General features: G+C 40.8%; 1 protein-coding gene across 5 annotated transcripts in view; it reads right to left on the bottom strand.

The window, feature by feature from the left end:
- TRIM37 (tripartite motif containing 37) overlaps positions 1-17,983 on the bottom strand; it is a 71,049-nt gene that overhangs the window by 34,157 nt on the left and 18,909 nt on the right. For 3 of the 5 annotated variants that reach the window (XM_039368549.1, XM_039368548.1, XM_039368551.1), the window contains 8 exons: positions 16,309-16,376; positions 13,983-14,107; positions 11,761-11,811; positions 11,236-11,317; positions 9,055-9,131; positions 5,705-5,884; positions 4,163-4,277; positions 946-1,158 (listed from right to left, as the gene is read on the bottom strand). In XM_039368549.1, the coding sequence (XP_039224483.1) occupies positions 946-1,158; positions 4,163-4,277; positions 5,705-5,884; positions 9,055-9,131; positions 11,236-11,317; positions 11,761-11,811; positions 13,983-14,107; positions 16,309-16,376 (911 nt within the window). The remainder of the gene's footprint in view (positions 1-945; positions 1,159-4,162; positions 4,278-5,704; positions 5,885-9,054; positions 9,132-11,235; positions 11,318-11,760; positions 11,812-13,982; positions 14,108-16,308; positions 16,377-17,983) is intronic. The other 2 variants (XM_039368550.1, XM_039368552.1) reach the window with 2 other exon arrangements.

The following is a 17,983-nucleotide window of genomic DNA, read 5'->3' as shown; positions in this document are numbered from 1 at the left end:
TAAGTCGAGGACTATCTGTATTTCCCTTGCGGATATGAGGGTCGGGGGAAAAGAAGGAAAAGCAATGGAATGTAGCATTACTTATCCTTTTCTCACATCGTAAGTAATCTTTAATAAGTTTAGGTAGTTCCTCAACTTATGACCAGAATCCTGGGACCAGGATTTCCATTGCTAAGCAATGTGACTGTTAAATAGTGGTGCTTAATTGTATGACCTTCCCCCCCCCCACGATTAATAAGTGAATACAGTTGTTAATAAGTGAATCACTGCAGTGGTGAAGCAAATCCAGCTTCCTCTATTGCAGCGGTCTTCTAACTTGGCCCTTTTTATGACTTGTGGACTTCAACTCCCAGAATTCCTCAGCCAGGCATGCTGGCTGAGGAATTCTGGGAGTTGGAAGTCCACAAGTCTTGAAGAGGCCATAGTTCCATGCTGGCTGAGGAATTCTGGGAGTTGGAAGTCCACAAGTCATGAAGGGGCCATAGTTTCCCCATGCTGGCTGAGGAATTCTGGGAGTTGGAAGTCCACAAGTCATGAAGGGGCCATAGTTTCCCCATGCTGGCTGAGGAATTCTGGGAGTTGAAGTCCACGAGTCATGAAGGGGCCATAGTTCCCCCATGCTGGCTGAGGAATTCTGGGAGTTGAAGTCCACAAGTTATAAAGGGGCCAAGTTTGAAGACCCCCCTGCTCTATTGACTTGGTTCATCAGGGAAAGTTGCAAATGGTGATCATGTGACCCTAGAACACTGCAACCATCATTAAATACATGCCAGTTCCCAAGCACCCTATTTTTGATCATGTGACCACAGAGATGCTGTGATGGACCTAACGACCGTCTTCCTTAGCAACAGAAGGGTTGGGCTGAATGGTGGACTACCTGTAGTCCACACAACAGAACCACAAGTATGCGGTAAATTCACTGGAACAGGCGGCAAGAATACTGACATTAAAATCTTCATACTGTACTTTTTCCTCCTCTTCTTCTTCTGTGTCTCTGGGGGGCGCTGTGCTGGCCACAGCCTCAAGAAGCACGTCTGAGCTTGGTGCTGATTTCTTGGGTCTCATTTCCAGGCCGTTGTCGCTTTGTGGGCTCAGGTGACTATCTGGAGGGGAGACGCCACGGGATTTCTGGGTCCGGGAAAGCTCGATCGCCAGCCTCTTCATTTTTTTTAAACAAGTGAAAAAGAAGAAAAAAACACGACACTGAACAGTTGTGCTGATGGGCTTTCTGAGAGCAGAGAGAGCAGGACCCAACCCAAACTAATGTGCCCTAATCTGGGAGCAGCACTGGTACGAGAGTCCTCTGTAAAGACGATACCGAATAAGGTATTTTTCTAGAATTTTGGAAATGATTAAAAAGGTAAAAGTAGTTAAAAGGGACTGATTTAATAATGGGAAACCACAAAGGGATAAAAGCAACTGACGTTGGGAAATTAAAAGGGGGGGGGGGAAGGAAATTCTGAATTCTGAGGGAGATGGGCCGTTAAGAAATACAAAATATAAATAAATATAAATAAGTAAAATGTGGCTGAGTAGTGTATATATATATATATATATATATATATATAATATATATATATATATATATATATATATATATATAGTCCAGGCCATGGTTTTCCCAGTTGCAATGACGGCTGTGAAAGTTGGACCATAAGAAAGGCTGAGCGCAAAGAATTGAGGCCTTTGAACTATGGTGCTGGAGAAGACTCCTGCGAGTCCCTTGGACTGCAAGGCGTTCAAACCGGTCAGTCCTAGAAGAGATCAACCCCGACTGCTCTTTAGAAGGCCAGATCCTGAAGTTGAAACTCAAGTACTTTGGCCACCTAATGAGAAGGAAGGACTCACTGGAGAAGAGCTTAATGCTGGGAAAGATTGAGGGCAATAGAAGAAGGGGACGACAGAGAATGAGATGGCTGGATGGAGTCACTGAAGCAGTAGGTGTGAACTTAAATGGACTCCAGAAAATGGTAGAGGACAGGAAGACCTGGAGGAACGTTGTCCATGGGGTCGCGATGGATCGGACACGACTTCGCAATTAACAACAACAACAACAACAAGCATATATCTGAAAAGTGGCTAAATTATATACAGCAGTGGTTCTCAACCTGTGGGTCGGGACCCCATTTGGGGTCGAATGACCATTTCACGGGGGTCGCCAAACCACACTGTCTGCCATTTTTTTCCCTTTTCCCTAGCTGTCCTACTCCCTCTTATTGGTGGCCACACCCACTTGGGGGTCACCACAACAATGGGAACTGTATTATGGGGTCACGGCATTAGAAAGGTTGAGAACCACTGATATACAGAATTTAGGTGTAAAACTGATTCAATATTAAGCAAGATTAAGTCCGTCTTTTATACAGGTAATCTTCAACTTATGACCACCATTGGCACCACAATTTCCATTTCCAATAGCAATAGCACTTAGACTTATATACCGCTTTATAGTGCTTTAGAGCCCTTTCTAAGTGGTTCACAGAATGAGCATATGGCCCCCAACAACCTGGGTCCTCATTTTACCGACCTCGGAAGGACAGAAGATCGAGTCAACCTTGAGCTAGTGGTGAGAATCGAACCGCCAAACTGCAGGCAGCTGGCAGAAGTAGTCTGCAGTACTGCCTTCTAACCGCTGCGACACCACGGCTCAGCAAAGGCAGTTGCTAAATGAGTCGCATCCATTTTTACAATCTTTTTTGGCCACAGTTGTTAAGCAAATCACTGTGGTTAAATAAAACAGGTGGTCATTAAGGGAATCTGACTTCCCCCATTGACATGGTTGTCAGAATCCCCAGGAAGGTCGCAAATGGGTGATCACGTGACCCCAGATTGTTGCAACTGTCAGCAATTGACAGTTTTGATCCTGTGACCGTGGGGATGCTACCACGGTCGTACATGCGAAGACCGGCTGTAAGTCAATATTTCAGTGCCGTTTGCAATTTCAAGAGGTCACTAAACAAATGGTTGTAAGTCGAGGACTACCTACATATCTTAGCTTGAACCTTTTCACACAATGAATTAGAAAAAAAGGAAGACGTCCGTTATGAAGTTCTTGGGGAGCCAACAAAACATAGAGAAGGAAAATAAGCATGGCTTTAATTCTCTCTGCGGCCAAAGGCAGGAGTAGTATTTTAATGTTTTAAACATTAAACATTTTTATGTTTTATGGTTTTAATACAATTTACACGTTGCTTTAACTTTGGATTGGGAGCCATCCAGAGTTGGTTAGGAGATGGGCCGCTATGTAAATGTTTCAAACATGATAAATATTTTACGTATTTATAAATATATAAATAGGTATAACAGTTTATCAAATACATATAAAATATAAATATAAAAATAATTATATAATTATATATTAATTATATTACACCATTTTATCTTAAATATAACAAATATATTAAATATTTATATAATAATAATATATCTTTGAACTATGGTGCTGGAGAAGACTCCTGCGAGTCCCTTGGACTGCAAGGCGTTCAAACCGGTCAGTCCTAGAAGAGGTCAACCCTGACTGCTCTTTAGAAGGCCAGATCCTGAAGTTGAAACTCAAATACTTTGGCCACCTAATGAGAAGGAAGGACTCACTGGAGAAGGGCCTAATGCTGGGAAAGATTGAGGGCAATAGAAGAAGGGGACGACAGAGAATGAGATGGCTGGATGGAGTCACTGAAGCAGTAGGTGTGAACTTAAATGGACTCCAGAAGATGGTAGAGGACAGGAAGACCTGGAGGAACGTTGTCCATGGGGTCGCGATGGGTCGGACACGACTTCGCAATTAACAACAACAACAAAATATAATATATAAAATGTATATATACATACACAAAGTCTTGAGTGTTGTTTTTTTTTTATGCACCCTGTTGGCCCAAATATGGGAAGAAGATTGGGCTGACACACACAATTTATATAAAATGTATAAAATATATGAATGGCTATATCAGGGATAGGCAACCTTGGTTCTTTTATGACTCGTGGACTTCAACTCCCAGAATTCCTGAGCCAGCATAGCTGGCTCAGGAATTATGGGAGTTGAAGTCCACGAATCATAAAAGAGCCAAGGTTGCCTACCCCTGGGCTATATAAATGTTTAAAAAAAAAGAAAAAAGAATTCTAAATAAATAAACACATACATTCTATGTGCAGTAGCACTGCTTACCTCTTTCAGATTATTTATTTGCTGGACGTAGCTTGTTTGAGCCGCTTCCAGCTGAGAAATGTACCAATACTGATCCCGACATTTTTGGAAGAACGTAGGTGAACGCACCTGGAAGCTTTAGAAGAAGCATGTCAAAAGTTTCTCTAAGCTCCTTCAAGAAAATGCAAGTCATTTCAGCAGCTCGATTCTCTCCAAGCTCCTCCAGGGTGTATATGTTACCCCAGTCCAAACAGGATGGCGTTATTAGGAGAGAAGAGTTGTGTTATCCTACACCAGTGGTGGTGAGCCTACGGCACACGTGCCAGAGGCGGCACTTGGAGCCCTCTCTGTGGGCACATGTGCCACTGCCCCAGCCTCGCCGCCCCCCCACGACCCCCTTACCAGCAGCCCCCCTGGAGGAGTCGCCCCTGAGCGTGGCTCATGCAGAGCAGCGCAGCCAAGGACATGGCAGCCAGGCAGTGTAGACAAGACTCTGCCCTCATGCCCCATTGTACACAGTTGATGCTGCGGGGCGCGGGCAGAGAGTGTGGCTGCCATGGCGCCGCTGGGCTACCTGGGCAATCTGTGGCAGGTCCTGGAGGCGGTGAATGGCCCTATGGGGAGGCGGGGCGGGGGATGATGTGGGGGCAGGGCAGGGGGTGGAGTGGGGGCGGGGCCAGGTTTTGGGCCCTTGGTCTCTAAAAGGTTTGCCATCACTGTCCTACACTATCTCATTTACTTCAAGGGATTAAGGCTTTAAACTGCATTCAGCTAATTAAACTGGCTGATGCTAAAATGTCACTGTTTGTTTGATGCCTGTTTATTTGGCTTCTCAAGTGGGACTGGGAAAATTGTATTTCCTTTTAACAATAAATGCTAGCTGTTATTCGTTCAGCTGCAATAATCCCAGTAAGAAATCTGTTAAGAGATTTAAGCAATTATCTAATTTTGCTTAGGGTCCACCAGCTACAAGACACAATTAGTCATTGGCATTTATTTTAACATTTATTTGTCATTCTTAAAAACCAGATTTTCCCAGGATGGCTTATAACAAATTAAAAACGCCCAAAATTCTAAAACAATCAAAATATACATTGAAACACTATAATTAAAATATGTAAGAGGGAAACAATAAAAAAGAACAATAAAAGATTAAAATGCCCCATGAGAAAAAAAAATGTATCTGGCACAGAAAAGATATTAAAGACTGTCGCAAGTCAATTGGATGTTCTTGCTTTGACATCGTGGACCTCAACTCCCAGAATTCCTGAGCCAGCATGGCTCAGCTTGGAAACCTCTCCTTTTCCCCTCAGCACAGCTGGCTCAGGAATTCTGGGAGTTGAAGTCCATGAGTCATAAAAGAGCCAAGGTTGCCTACCCCTGCTGTAGACAATATTCCAGAGAAGGGCTACCAATGAAAAGGTCCCCCTCTTATTTTTGAACCCTGTACAATGTATTTTCACAAGGAAAACATTTAAGACCAAGAGCCCCTAATGTAGCATAAAGAAGTTTCCTATCCTATTGCCATGAAGCCCAACTATAATGTCCTTTCATCTTTCTTACCGTAATATGACGGTGTCGTTCTGCCTGTTCAAATAGCCTTCGTTGGCAAGCAGATCTAGTCGGAAAAACCTGTTGTAACCCCAGCATTCCCCAACTTCAAAATCAGATGCAAATTCTCTGATGATGTTTTTTGCAGAATCATTAGTGGATTGGTGGACCATCTCAACACGGTATTCATATCTGGAAGGGAAGGGGGAAGGGGGGAAGGGGGGAAGGGGGGAAGGGAGGGAGGGAGGGAGGGAGGGAGGGAGGGAGGGAGAGAGGAAGGAAGGAAGGAAGGAAGGAAGGAAGGAAGGAAGGAAGGAAGGAAGGGCACAGTAAGTATTTTGATCTTCACACATTATACCTGTACTTTCCCGTATCATCTCCAGGGAATTTTTGAATCAATTTGGGTATATATAACAAGATTTAATAAGGGAAATAAGAAGAAAATAATACTGAATGGTGCCAAAGAACTGAATTACACAGGTGGAAATTTAATCCAGAGGTAGTAGGTGCTGCTTCTCAGAGGCCATGCTGGTGCTACAAAACATTCTGCCTATGTAGATCAAAATAGTACCTCGTCTTGATGGCTCTCAGAAAGTTATTAAAAATTGAACTTTGCAAGAGAGCATTCCAGAGATATTTACCTAGTAGTACAACATTTTTTTTTAATTTCCTATTTATGTTATTTTTCCCATTATGCTAGATATTGCTAGTTTTATGACTTGGCTTATATATATATATATTATTTCAATTAAACTGCAAATGTTTGAAATTTTTGCACATTTTGTACAAGAGTGGCAAGTTCATAGTGGGATACAAATACAGAAAAGAATAGTTGTAGGTCAGGGTTGAACTGAGGGGGTTTCAAACTCAGAGAACACCAAGAACCCTATAGTAAGCAGAAACTATCTGGTTAATGAAGTTAAATGTAACCTCAAATATTTTAAAAAGATATCAGACGCCATATTTTTGCACTTTAAGAGACAGGAGAGCTTGTCTTACATGCAGTAGTTTGTACAAAATACTGAGAAAAAAAGATGAGTCAAAAGTCAAGGATATGAGAAAGTTAAAGGCTGCAAAACACATTATTTTCCAAAATTTTAGGTACACATTAACAATTGATGGAGGCCCTCTTGATCAAAAGAATGCAGTGAATAAAAATCAATGGATTTGTTTTCCTGGACTCATGAAAAACAACCCAATGTCCCACTTCATCTAGAAAATTTACAAGATATTGGTATACAATATGTTTTCAAGGATGCATATTCCAAATTTATATTTTTATTGATCATTTAAAAGATATACAAAACTTCTGATTAGAAAAACACATTAAAGGTACTACTGTGGTGCAAAGCAGAGCAAAAAAAGAAAGAAAAGAAAACGAGTGAAAAATGAAACATGCAGGTTCTGGCCATCCCACGCAAGACTGTGCATGAAATGCCAAGGGCACTGCAGATGGTGTGGTGCCTTGGCATTAAAATGCCACCAAATGGTTTAAAATGAGAAGAGACAAATAAGTACATAACCAACCTTAGAAACTTATTTGGAAGACTTAAAGTATTCACTGACAGTTATACCCTATCCTGAAAAAATTGAAGCAATCAGGATAAAAACTAAATTTCACAAAAATAAAGCTAAGGACCAGGACCAGGATTTTGGTTTACACTTATGGAAAGATGCATTCAGGTCCAATACATGATTTTATTTTAAATGTTATGAGCATTTTAGGAGAAAAAAATCCTCTTTTATGCATGGAAGGCAGGCAAATTTCTCAGCTGGACTTCAGTTCCCTGTCAAAGTTAAAATATCTCTCTACCTCAAGTTCAGCACAATATCCTGCTTGGTAAAAGGAAACTACACTATTTACACAACACACATCACTTTCCCTTTAAACTGACAGCAATTAACAGTCACACAGTTTCAGGATATCTTTGTGCAATACACAATAGGCAGAGCTAAAGAATAAAGCCAGAAGTTTCAAAACTTCTAGTAACAGTTTTATTTATTTATTATGAAATTTAATAACAATTTCACAGAACCCTTTCTAATCTGGAAGATGATTTCAAAGGGGAATTTTTTTTGCCAATTTCCATGTAACTAAAAATTCATTCTTCAGTGTTTATTTATTGTTCGCCTTTCTACCCCACTGCGACGCAGAGATTCTTGTAGCTTGCATATAGTAGAAAACAAACAAACACCAATCATAATAATAAAATAGTAAAATAAATATCGTGCCAGTAAGAAAGCTGTAAGCAATAAAAAGGGAACAGAAAGATGGCTTGATAAAATTCGAAGTCTCTCAGGAACACGGCGAGCCTAAGGCTACTGAAAGGCCAACGAGGAGGTGGTTAGCCTGATCTCAACTGGAACGCTGCTCTATGGCATCAGAGGAAAAACAGTTATTTCTTCACTTTAGCACAGTGTTTCTCAACCTTGACAATTTTAAGGCATGTGGACTTCAACTCCCAGAATTCCACAGCCAGTAATGCTAGCTGTGGAATTCTGGGAGTTGAAGTCCACATGCCTTAAAATTGTCACGGTTGAGAAACACTTTAGCACTTAGAACGCCCCCAAATGGAGCATCAATAGCAGATTCTCCTTGTTTGATTGAATTGGCTGGGCTGATAATGGATAGAATCTGTGGTCCTGCAAATGTTGTGTTGTGAAAGTGCAGCCTGGAAAGATCAAGTTTTTTATTCTCTAGAACAGACATGTCAAACTCGTCGTTACGGAACTTTTTTCCCATTGCAGGCAATGGGGTGGGCGCCATTTCCTCGTGACGCGTGCGGCCCGTGGACCGGCAGTTTGACACCCCTGCTCTGGAAGAACATTTTAAACGTGACCACCATCTTTCCATTTTCTCTTATAATTCCTAGCCAGATGCCGGAGTTTAGCAAGTTAGATTTATAAAAGGCAAACTCAGAGAATAAAGAAACATAACTGTACCTCCACTTACATTAACACAACATTAATTAGGGATTGTCATCTGGTAGGACCTCAAAAAAGGGCCTTTTGTTGATGGTCCCTTCTTTATGGAAAATCATCCCCAAGGTACGGTTGGCCCTCACCTTGTTGCTTTTCTGAAAGGCCTAAAAACTTAGTTGTGTCAGTGGGCCCAGGGAGCACGAATGGAGACGGAGCTGATTAAATGGCTGATTTGATTGTGTTGTTACTGCCATGGAGGGTAAATAAAGTTTTTTTTTAATGGTCTTTATGGTGGATTTTTTAAATTTTGTAAGCTGCTCAGAGTAACATATGTGAGAATTGGCTATATACATTTGTTTAATAAATAATAAACACAGAACAATGTTCATTTCACGTAATGGATGCCATAGATAATATCAGATGCTTGCATTAGTTCTTACTTGGATGTTTCTGGCAATCCAGCTGAGAGCTCAAGAAATACTGATAAATAGTAGCCACGTACCACTCCATTTCCATCCTTCATAAAAAATAAAATAAAATAGAAGTTAGGAATGAGTCCGGAGCAATCCAAAGAGCTTTTGAGGTTCCAATTTATAGCTCTCTACTGTGACAGAAGTCAATTTCTTATCAGATACAGAGCTCACCAGATCTAAAGTTAAGAGGGGTAAATTTTTGAATACTGCCTTGCAACTTTCTTTCTTTCTTTCTTTCTTTTTCTTTCTTCTCTCTCTCTTTCTTTCTGACTCAAAGAAACGGCTTGTTCACTGAAACTCATATCCCTTGTGTCACCTGATACAAAGCACCTTAAGGCAGGGCAAGAAGAAATGGATGGAAACTAATCAAGAAGGGAAGCAACCTGGAATTAAGGAGAAACTTCCTAACAGTGAGAACAATTAATCAGTGGAACTCCTTGCCTCCAGAAGTTGTGGGTGCTCCAACACTGGAGGTTTTCAAGAAGAGACTGGTCAGCCATTTATCTGAAATGGTATAGGTCTCCTGCTTGAGCAGGGGGTTGGACTAGATGACCTCCAAGGTCCCTTCCAACTCTGTTATTCTGCAATTTTATCATTGTTATACCATGTGCTGACAGCTTGAACACCTAACAAAAAGTCCCCCCATAATGAATCAAAGTTCACTGTTTCTCAGTCAGCAGAATAAGCTTGATATTCACTTAGTAAGCAGAATGTAACAGAAAGCTACAGAGGTTCTGATTGCAAAGGTTCAAATATGATAAAACAATGAATAGGACGACTTGTACAAAGGTTAAACAAGCTGCCAATGCAAGTGATTGTTTTATTTTGTATCTAGTTTTGCTATATTTTCAAACAATTTGTTTAAACAGGAAAGGGCTCAAGTGTAAAAAATGTGCAGGCTTTCCCAAAAGAAGGAATTGTGATAAAGCATATTAAGTAGCAACCCTGACACGACTCATTTAAAAAAATAATGGACTTGATTTTTAATAGTCAATGAACATTACTTGGGTTAATCAGCCTTTTTTAGGGCAGTGGTTCTCAACTTTTCTAATGCCGCAACCCCATAATACAGTTCCCCATATTGTGGTGACCCCCAACCACTTATACATCACCGGGTGCCAGGGGCGTGGCCAAAGAAAAGGGGGAAAAAAATGGCGGACAGCCTTGTTTGGCGACCCCCGTGAAATGGTCGTTCGACCCCAAATGGGGTCCCGACCCACAGGTTGAGAACCACTGTTTTAGGGGAACAAATCATACCACATAGCATGTTATCAATGGGGTTTTTGGCCTTTCTATACTAAAATAAGGAGGAGTCCCTGGGGATTTTACTCTGCTAGTTGTTGCTGATTATAGTGGGTGGTGCTCATCTCTATTTCAAACTAAAATATAATAATAACAACAAAAACAATAATAAAGTTGGAAGGGACCTTGGAGGTCATCTGGTCCAACCTCCTGCTCAGGTAGGAAACCCTATACCGTTTCAGACAAATGGCTGTCCAGTCTCTTCTTAAAAACTTCCAGTGTTGGAGCATTCACCACTTCTGGAGGCAGGTTGTTCCACTGATTAATTGTTCCAACTGTCAGGAAATTTCTCCTTAGTTCTAGGCTGCTTCTCTCCTTGATGAGTTTCCATCCGTTGCTTCTTGTCCTGCCTTCAGGCGCTTTAGAGAATAGCTTGATTCCCCTGATACTGGAACACTACTATCATGTCCCCCCTCGTCCTTCTCTTCATTAAATTAGACACACCCAATTCCAGCAACCGTTCCTTATATGTTTTAGAAACAATATATTTGTTAATATTTATGTTGGGGCTCCATGTTTGGTCTGCATTCATCAAAATATTAGATTCAAATATCTGCGTTCTGAAGTCATGAATTTCAGTAAGCTGAACAATATATCAGCATTTATCATAGGACTAACACACTGAAATGTAGCAGAAATTGTAACAAACATCTATTTATATATCTCTTAATATTAATTAATTTTTAACATTGCTTGTCTCTTTTTAAATTTTATATTTTATATGCTGTCTTAATGCTTTTAATTTATCTGTACACTGTCCAGAGTCCCTCTGCGAGGGAGACAGCTGGTTCCTAAATATGATGAAAAAAAATAAAATTAGATAAATAAACATCAGTCAAAACTTACTGGGTACACTTTTAGCCTCCAGCAAAGCCCAGAAATTTGAAGTGGTGGGCTATAAACTGGATCTGCTCGCTGACGTAAAGTGCTATTAAGAAAGTTGAAAGAAGAAGAATTTAGCACACAGAATAGCAGCCTTTGAATAAAGACTAAGCCATTCCTTAATAACAATAGCAATAATATACTACTTCACAGTGCTTTACAGCCCCTTCTAAGCAGTCACAGCCTATGGCCCCCAACAATCTGGGTCCTCGTTTTACTGACTTCGAAATGATGGAAGGCTAAGTCAACCCTGAGCTGGTCAAAATCAAAGTGCTGGCAGCCAGCAGAATTAGAGTGTAATACTGCATTCTAACTACTGCACCACCACGGCTCTTAACATGTTATGCTTTGGATTTTACTTCAAACAGGGGCTTCCCAGCATATATGGGTGTCACTCTTTTCAGCAGATGCCTCTTTTCCTGGAACCCCTGGGGCAGTCATCGCAGACCCTCCTCTAAACAATTAAATAGAACTAGGTCGTGTTCTTACCTAAAATTCTCCAGGACAAAGGTAGTTGAATCATAAGCAGGTACTAACTCACTGCAGAAAAAAAGAAAAAGCATGAGACCCTTCTAACATGTTTTTTTTTTAAAAAAAAAAAAAACACCTCTTCACATAATGTGGTACAGAAGCCAGACCAGCAGCTGTTGGGAGAACAGCCACAGCAAGGAGGTTGGCCACAGCCCCCAAATGTGCAACCCCTGGGTATAAATCTGTAGCCAGGTTGGGGCCCCTCATAGTTGCAGGGCAGACCCACTATGAAGTAGAACATATTCTTGATTCTAGAATTTTTAAAGGGAAATTGCAGTACCCAATCCAAAGGAAGGGATACCTGTTGTCTGAAGTCACCTGGGTGAATCTAGTGAAGTGAAAGCTGACAGATTGATCAAAAGGTTTCATGTGAAACACCCCAGCAAACCGAAAGATAACCCTTAACATATGCTTTTGTTTACTTTACAGGATCTGTCCTTCTTGTAAGGGGGGCCCGGATGTCAATGCTGCAAATACTGTATATTCTTGCTTTGACAATATGCAAAACTGTCTGGTATTTACTGGGTTAATACATAGCTTAGAATGGGGGGTTGGGGGGTAAAAAGCCTGGGAAAGAAAGAGGAAGTAAACTTTTGACCTTCATACTAATTGGATGACTTGTGACTGCAGGATAAGGGAGGGGTTTAGCAAGAAAAGTTTGATGCCAGCAAGAGGAAGTCAGATTCTGGCATCAAAACGTCCATGATGGTGACCGGCAATTTGTAGCTCTGTAATAAAGGCTTTAGGAAAAATGCCTGAAAGTTCTTTGAAGTGCTTCATTAGTCTTGACATATCGTGAGTTTTTTTCCATTGCCGGCATCCAACCCGCAGACTGGCATTTTGACACCCCTGCACTAGACCAACTGGATTGTTCAGTAGGCAGTGCAAAACTGCTGCATTAGAGTGATCCCAATAGTTTGTAATCAAAGAGGATTTAAATTCTGCCCTCTAAACGTGGTAGATAGTGCACCTGCTTCTGAAATATCCTATTGTCTCAAAATCTGCCTTAATTTCAAAATATATGAATCTTCTTGGTAAGGAATACCTAGGGATGACATGATAGCAGTGTTCCAATATCTCAATGGCTGCCACAAAGAAGAGGGAGTCAAGCTATTTTCCAAGGCGCCCGAAGGCAGGACAAGAAGCAACGGATGGAAACTCATCAAGAAGAGAAGCAACCTAGAACTAAGGAGAAACTTCCTGACAGTGAGAACAATTAACCAGTGGAACAACCTGCCTCCAGAAGCTGTAAATGCTCCAACACTGGAAGTTTTTAAGAAGAGACTGGGCAGACATTTGTCCGAAATAGTGTAGGGTTTCCTGCCTGAGCAGGGGGTTGGACTCAATGACCTCCAAGGTCCCTTCCAACTTTATTATTATTATTATTATTATTATTAAGGCAGGAGAAGAAGCAACAGATGGAAACTAATCAAGGAGAGAAGCAATCTAGAACTAAGGAGAAACTTCTTGACAGTGAGAACAATTAACCAGTGGAACAACCTGCCTCCAGAAGTGGTGAATGGTCCAACACTGGAAGTTTTCAAGAAAAGACTGGACAGCCATTTGTCTGAAATGGTATAGGGTTTCCTGCCTGAGCAGGGGGTTGGACTAGATGACCTCCAAGGTCCCTTTCAATTTTATTATTCTGTTATCAAATTATCTACCCTAAGTACTATGGGTGTGGAAACTTCTTGGAACTGCTGAAAGGACTGTGTTGTAAACAGGAGATAGGTAATATTGTGTATCTCCCCCTCTGCCTCATTCACACAAGCTTATGATGGCTAATTTAAAAAGGATTTTCAACTCTAACTCGAAGATGCAATTAATTTACAGTGTAAAAAAAAACTTGTTTATATTCTCTATTTTTAACTGCATATCTCCCTCAGAAAATCATGTAAATTCTTCTTGACTAACTATGCAAATCTCTTCCAAAACTCGCTCTGGTGACTAATTATCACAGAGGTGCGTCCATAAAAAGAAAAAGATGCGTTTCTCACATCCTTTGCGTAAATGCCAGGCCTTAGGCAAGTTGAGAAGATTACACGTTTTGAATTCAAATGTCTTTTATTTATTATGGGTGGCTGGGGAATTCTGGGACTTGAAGTCCGCACATCTTAAAGGTGCCTAGGTTGAGAAACAAGCTATCTTGACCCATCATAAATAGCTGAATGCAGCTGTACCTCGTGAAGTCTGGAGGGACAGGAGTGGTGACAAAAGACGCCATGGGCTTCCGGTGCACTTGCTGGAACATCATTAAAATCTCGGAGCTTTTCGAGATTAGTTCACTTTTACTGCATGACCGCAGCTGCAAAGAAAGAAAGAAATGGAGCATGAAATAGAGCCTTAGTCAAATACCCGCCTTAAAATACAAACTGGCCCAGATTGGATCCTGCAACATTATCTTCACTCAATCAGAACAGAGCTGGAAGGGACCTTGGAGATTTTCCAGCCCAACCCCCTGCTCAAGCAGGAGATCCTATACCAGGGGTAGCCCACTTTGGCTTTTTTAGGACTCGTGGACTTCAACTCCCAGAATTCCTGAGCCAGCCATGCTGAGGGGAAAGGGAGAGGTTTCCAAGCTGAGCCATGCTGGCTCAGGAATTCTGGGAGTTGAAGTCCAGGAGTCATAAAAGAGCCAAGGTTGCCTACCCCTGTCCTATACCATTTCAGACAAATGGTTGTCCACCCTCTTCTTAAAAACCTTCAGTGATGAAGCACCTACAACTTCTGGTGGCAAGCTATTCCACTGGTTAATTGTCCTTTTAGGAAGCTTCTCCTTAATTCCAGGTTGCTTCTCTCCTTGATTAGTTTCCATCCGTTGCTTCTCGTCCTGCCCTCTGGTGCTTTGGAAAATAATTTGAACCCCCCTCCTCTTCTTTGTGCCATCCCCTCAAATGCTGGAATGCTGCTATCGTGTCCCCCCTAGTTCCTTCTTTTCTCTAGACTGGCCATACCGAATTCCTGCAACCGTTCTTTGTATGTTTTAGTCTCCAGAGCTTTAATCATCTTAGCTGCTCTTCTCTGCCCTTTTTCCAAAGTCTCCACACCTTTTTTGTAATGTGGTGACATATATATACTTGCCTTCATTCGTGTTAAAATACAAAGCACATAAAAATCACAATGAATTCAATGCTAGACTAGAGGGGGCTTTACTCTGACCCAGACCAACTCTCTTTACTTTATACGGTAGTCCTCGACTTACAACCATTTGTCTGAGGGGGTCTTTGGTGCTCTCTGAGCTTGGTGGTTTTCTTGCAGACATTTCATTACGCAAACTAGGTAACGTAGCACTGATGATGTTACCTAGTTTGGGTAATGAAATGTCTGCAAGAAAACCACCAAGCTCGGAGAGCATCAAGGACCCCTCACTTCAACACTTGAGCTACAAATATTCTCCTTTATTGGCAACCATTTGCTTAGGGACAGTTGCAACGGCACCGAAAAAGCAACTTGTGACTGGCTTTTACACTTACAATTGTTTTAACTTCCCCATGGTCACATGATCAAAATTTGGGCACTTGACAAACTGGTATTTATTTATTTATTTATTTATTTTTATAACAAATTTTATTGCTTTTTTAATTTTTACAACAGAATGCTCAAGACACACTGTGGTGGTTAGGTGATCAATCATCCAAAAACAAAATCATATAATAGCTTAAATAAATACATTAAATGTTCCCTCTCTATTTCCCTCAAATAATATAATATAATATAATATAATATAATATAATATAATATAATATAATATAATAATAATCCATTTCTACATTACATATCTATAAATCCTAGTCCTGTTTTGAACTTTATTAATTTACAGTTACCGTAGTCCAATTTAATCTTAGATAAACATATTATCACTTCGGGTATCCCTTCTAAAATACTAATCCAGATATATTCTAATTCATAATCTCATAAATCATTGATTTTATCACGAATCTCTTTTATTTCTTCAGATAGCATTTAAATCTCATTCAAATAATTATTGAGTCTTTAGAGTAAAGACTCTAAAAAAAAGAACACACCTATTATTACACAAAACATCGTCTTACTAACTTAACCCAGTCAATTAGTTGTTAAAGCAATCCGAATTTCTAAAAACCTTTCATATTCTTATTCTTATTAAACTGGTATGTATTTATGACAGCTGCACAGTCCCAGTGTCATGTGATCACCACATGTAACCTTCCCACCAGGCATCTGACAAGCAAAGTCGATGGGGTAGGACAGGTTCATTTAACAATTGCATGATTCATTTAACGGCAATGGTTTGCTTCACAACTGGGGCAAAACAGGTCGTAAAATGGGACAAAACTGACTTCACAACCATCTTGCTTAGCAACAGAAATGTCAGGATCCGCTGTGGTTGTAAGTTGAGGACTATCTGTACTGCCATAAAATCAAAGAGGCATAGTTTGTTATTTTAAACCTATAAGTCGTGTCTGGTTATCGGATCTTAAAATCATTTTCCAAAGATTGAGTGTCTGCAAAACTAGCTTCTATTACCTGATGTTCTACTTCTTGTAGCAAAGACTCCAGAAGTTCCGTTTCTTGCGTGAGGGATGTCTTCTGACCTACACAGTAGACAAAAAAAACAACAACACAAAATGTAAACAAAATGATGCGATCCCAGCACTGTGCACTCAAACCAAAGAGGCTTTGACACAGGGCCAGATTAAAGGTAGTAATGTTTAACTATAACAGGTTTAACATCTGCCATCTGCCTAGGAAAAACCCAAAGCATACGGCCATGGTTGGAGAGACATGGCCTGGCAGCAGTGCATATCAGAAGAGTCCAGAAGTACTTATTTATTTAATCAAACTTAAAAGTTGCTTCAATCATAATCGTGAACTCTAGGCAGCTTGTAACTGTGAGAGGGACCTCGGAGTCCTAGTGGACAATCACCTAAATATGAGCCAGCCGTGTGCTGCAGCTGCCAAAAAGGCCAACTCAGTGCTAAGCTGCATTAACAGAGGGATAGAATCAAGATCACGTGAAGTATTAATACCACTTTACAAGGCCTTGGTAAGGCCACACTTGGAATCCTGCATCCAGTTTTGATCACCACAATGTAAAAAAGATGCTGAGACTCTAGAAAGAGTGCAGAGAAGAGCAACAAAGATGATTAGGGGACTGAAGGCTAAAACATATAAGGAACAGTTGCTGGAATTGGGTATGTCTAGTTTAACAAAGAGAAGGATGAGGGGGGACATGATAGCAGCGTTCCAATATCTCAGGGGCTGCCACAAAGAAGAGGGAGTCAAGCTATTCTCCAAAGCAATCAGTGAAGAACTTTCGGAGATTTAAGATTTTGAACAAACGAATATTTACATTTTTATTTATAGAGATGGTTATTATGGATCATCGCACAGTCAGCCAGATGTTCAGACTGGATTTGGCATTTTGTCTACCCATTGAGTCCTTACCCAGGACTTGGGATAGGCAGATGTGGATGTTTGATGGTATTACAGGTATCGTTGCAGGATGAAAGCAGTTCCTAGTAAGGCCGCCTTTTGCAATTGACTAATAGCGAATTTGTCAGTGTCCATGGTGTTCAAGTGGTGCTCCAGTTGTTTTGGGATTGCACCCAAGGTGCCTATTACTATTGGTACTACCCTTGCTTGCTTTTGCCACAGTCTTTCTATTTCTATTTGTAGGTCTTTGTATTTTGTTATCTTCTCCAGTTTTTCTCGTCTATTCTGCTGTCTCCAGGCACTGCCACGTCCACTATCCAGACTTTTTTGTCTTTCTTATGACAATTGTTAAGTCTGGGGTGTTATGTTGCAGGTGCTTGTCTGTTTGAATTCTGCAGTCCCAGAGCAGTTTAATTTTATCATTTTCTATGACTTTCTCTATTTTATGATCCCACCAGTTTTTGCTTACAGGCAAATGATATTTTTTGCAGATCTTCCAATGCACCATTGTTGCTACTTTATCATGCCACTGCTTGTAGTCAGTCTGTGCAATCTTCTTGCAACAGCTTACCAAGTGGTCCACTGTTTCTTCAGCTTCTTTGCATAGGCGGCACTTACTGTCTGTTGCTGTCTTCTCAATTTTGACTTTATATGCATTTGTCCTTAAGACTTGGTCTTGTGCAGCCAGAATTAGTCCCTCGGTCTCTTTCTTCAATTTTCCTGCTCTTAGCCATTGCCAGGTCTTGTTATTATCTGCTTTCCCAGC

This window comes from Crotalus tigris, unplaced genomic scaffold (genome assembly GCF_016545835.1).
Source record: "Crotalus tigris isolate CLP2741 ecotype Arizona unplaced genomic scaffold, ASM1654583v1 scf7180000020823.416525, whole genome shotgun sequence".
Classification (NCBI taxonomy): Eukaryota; Metazoa; Chordata; class Lepidosauria; order Squamata; family Viperidae; genus Crotalus; species Crotalus tigris.
Note: the sequence above shows the minus strand (reverse complement) of the source record. Positions and strands in the feature narration are given on the sequence as shown.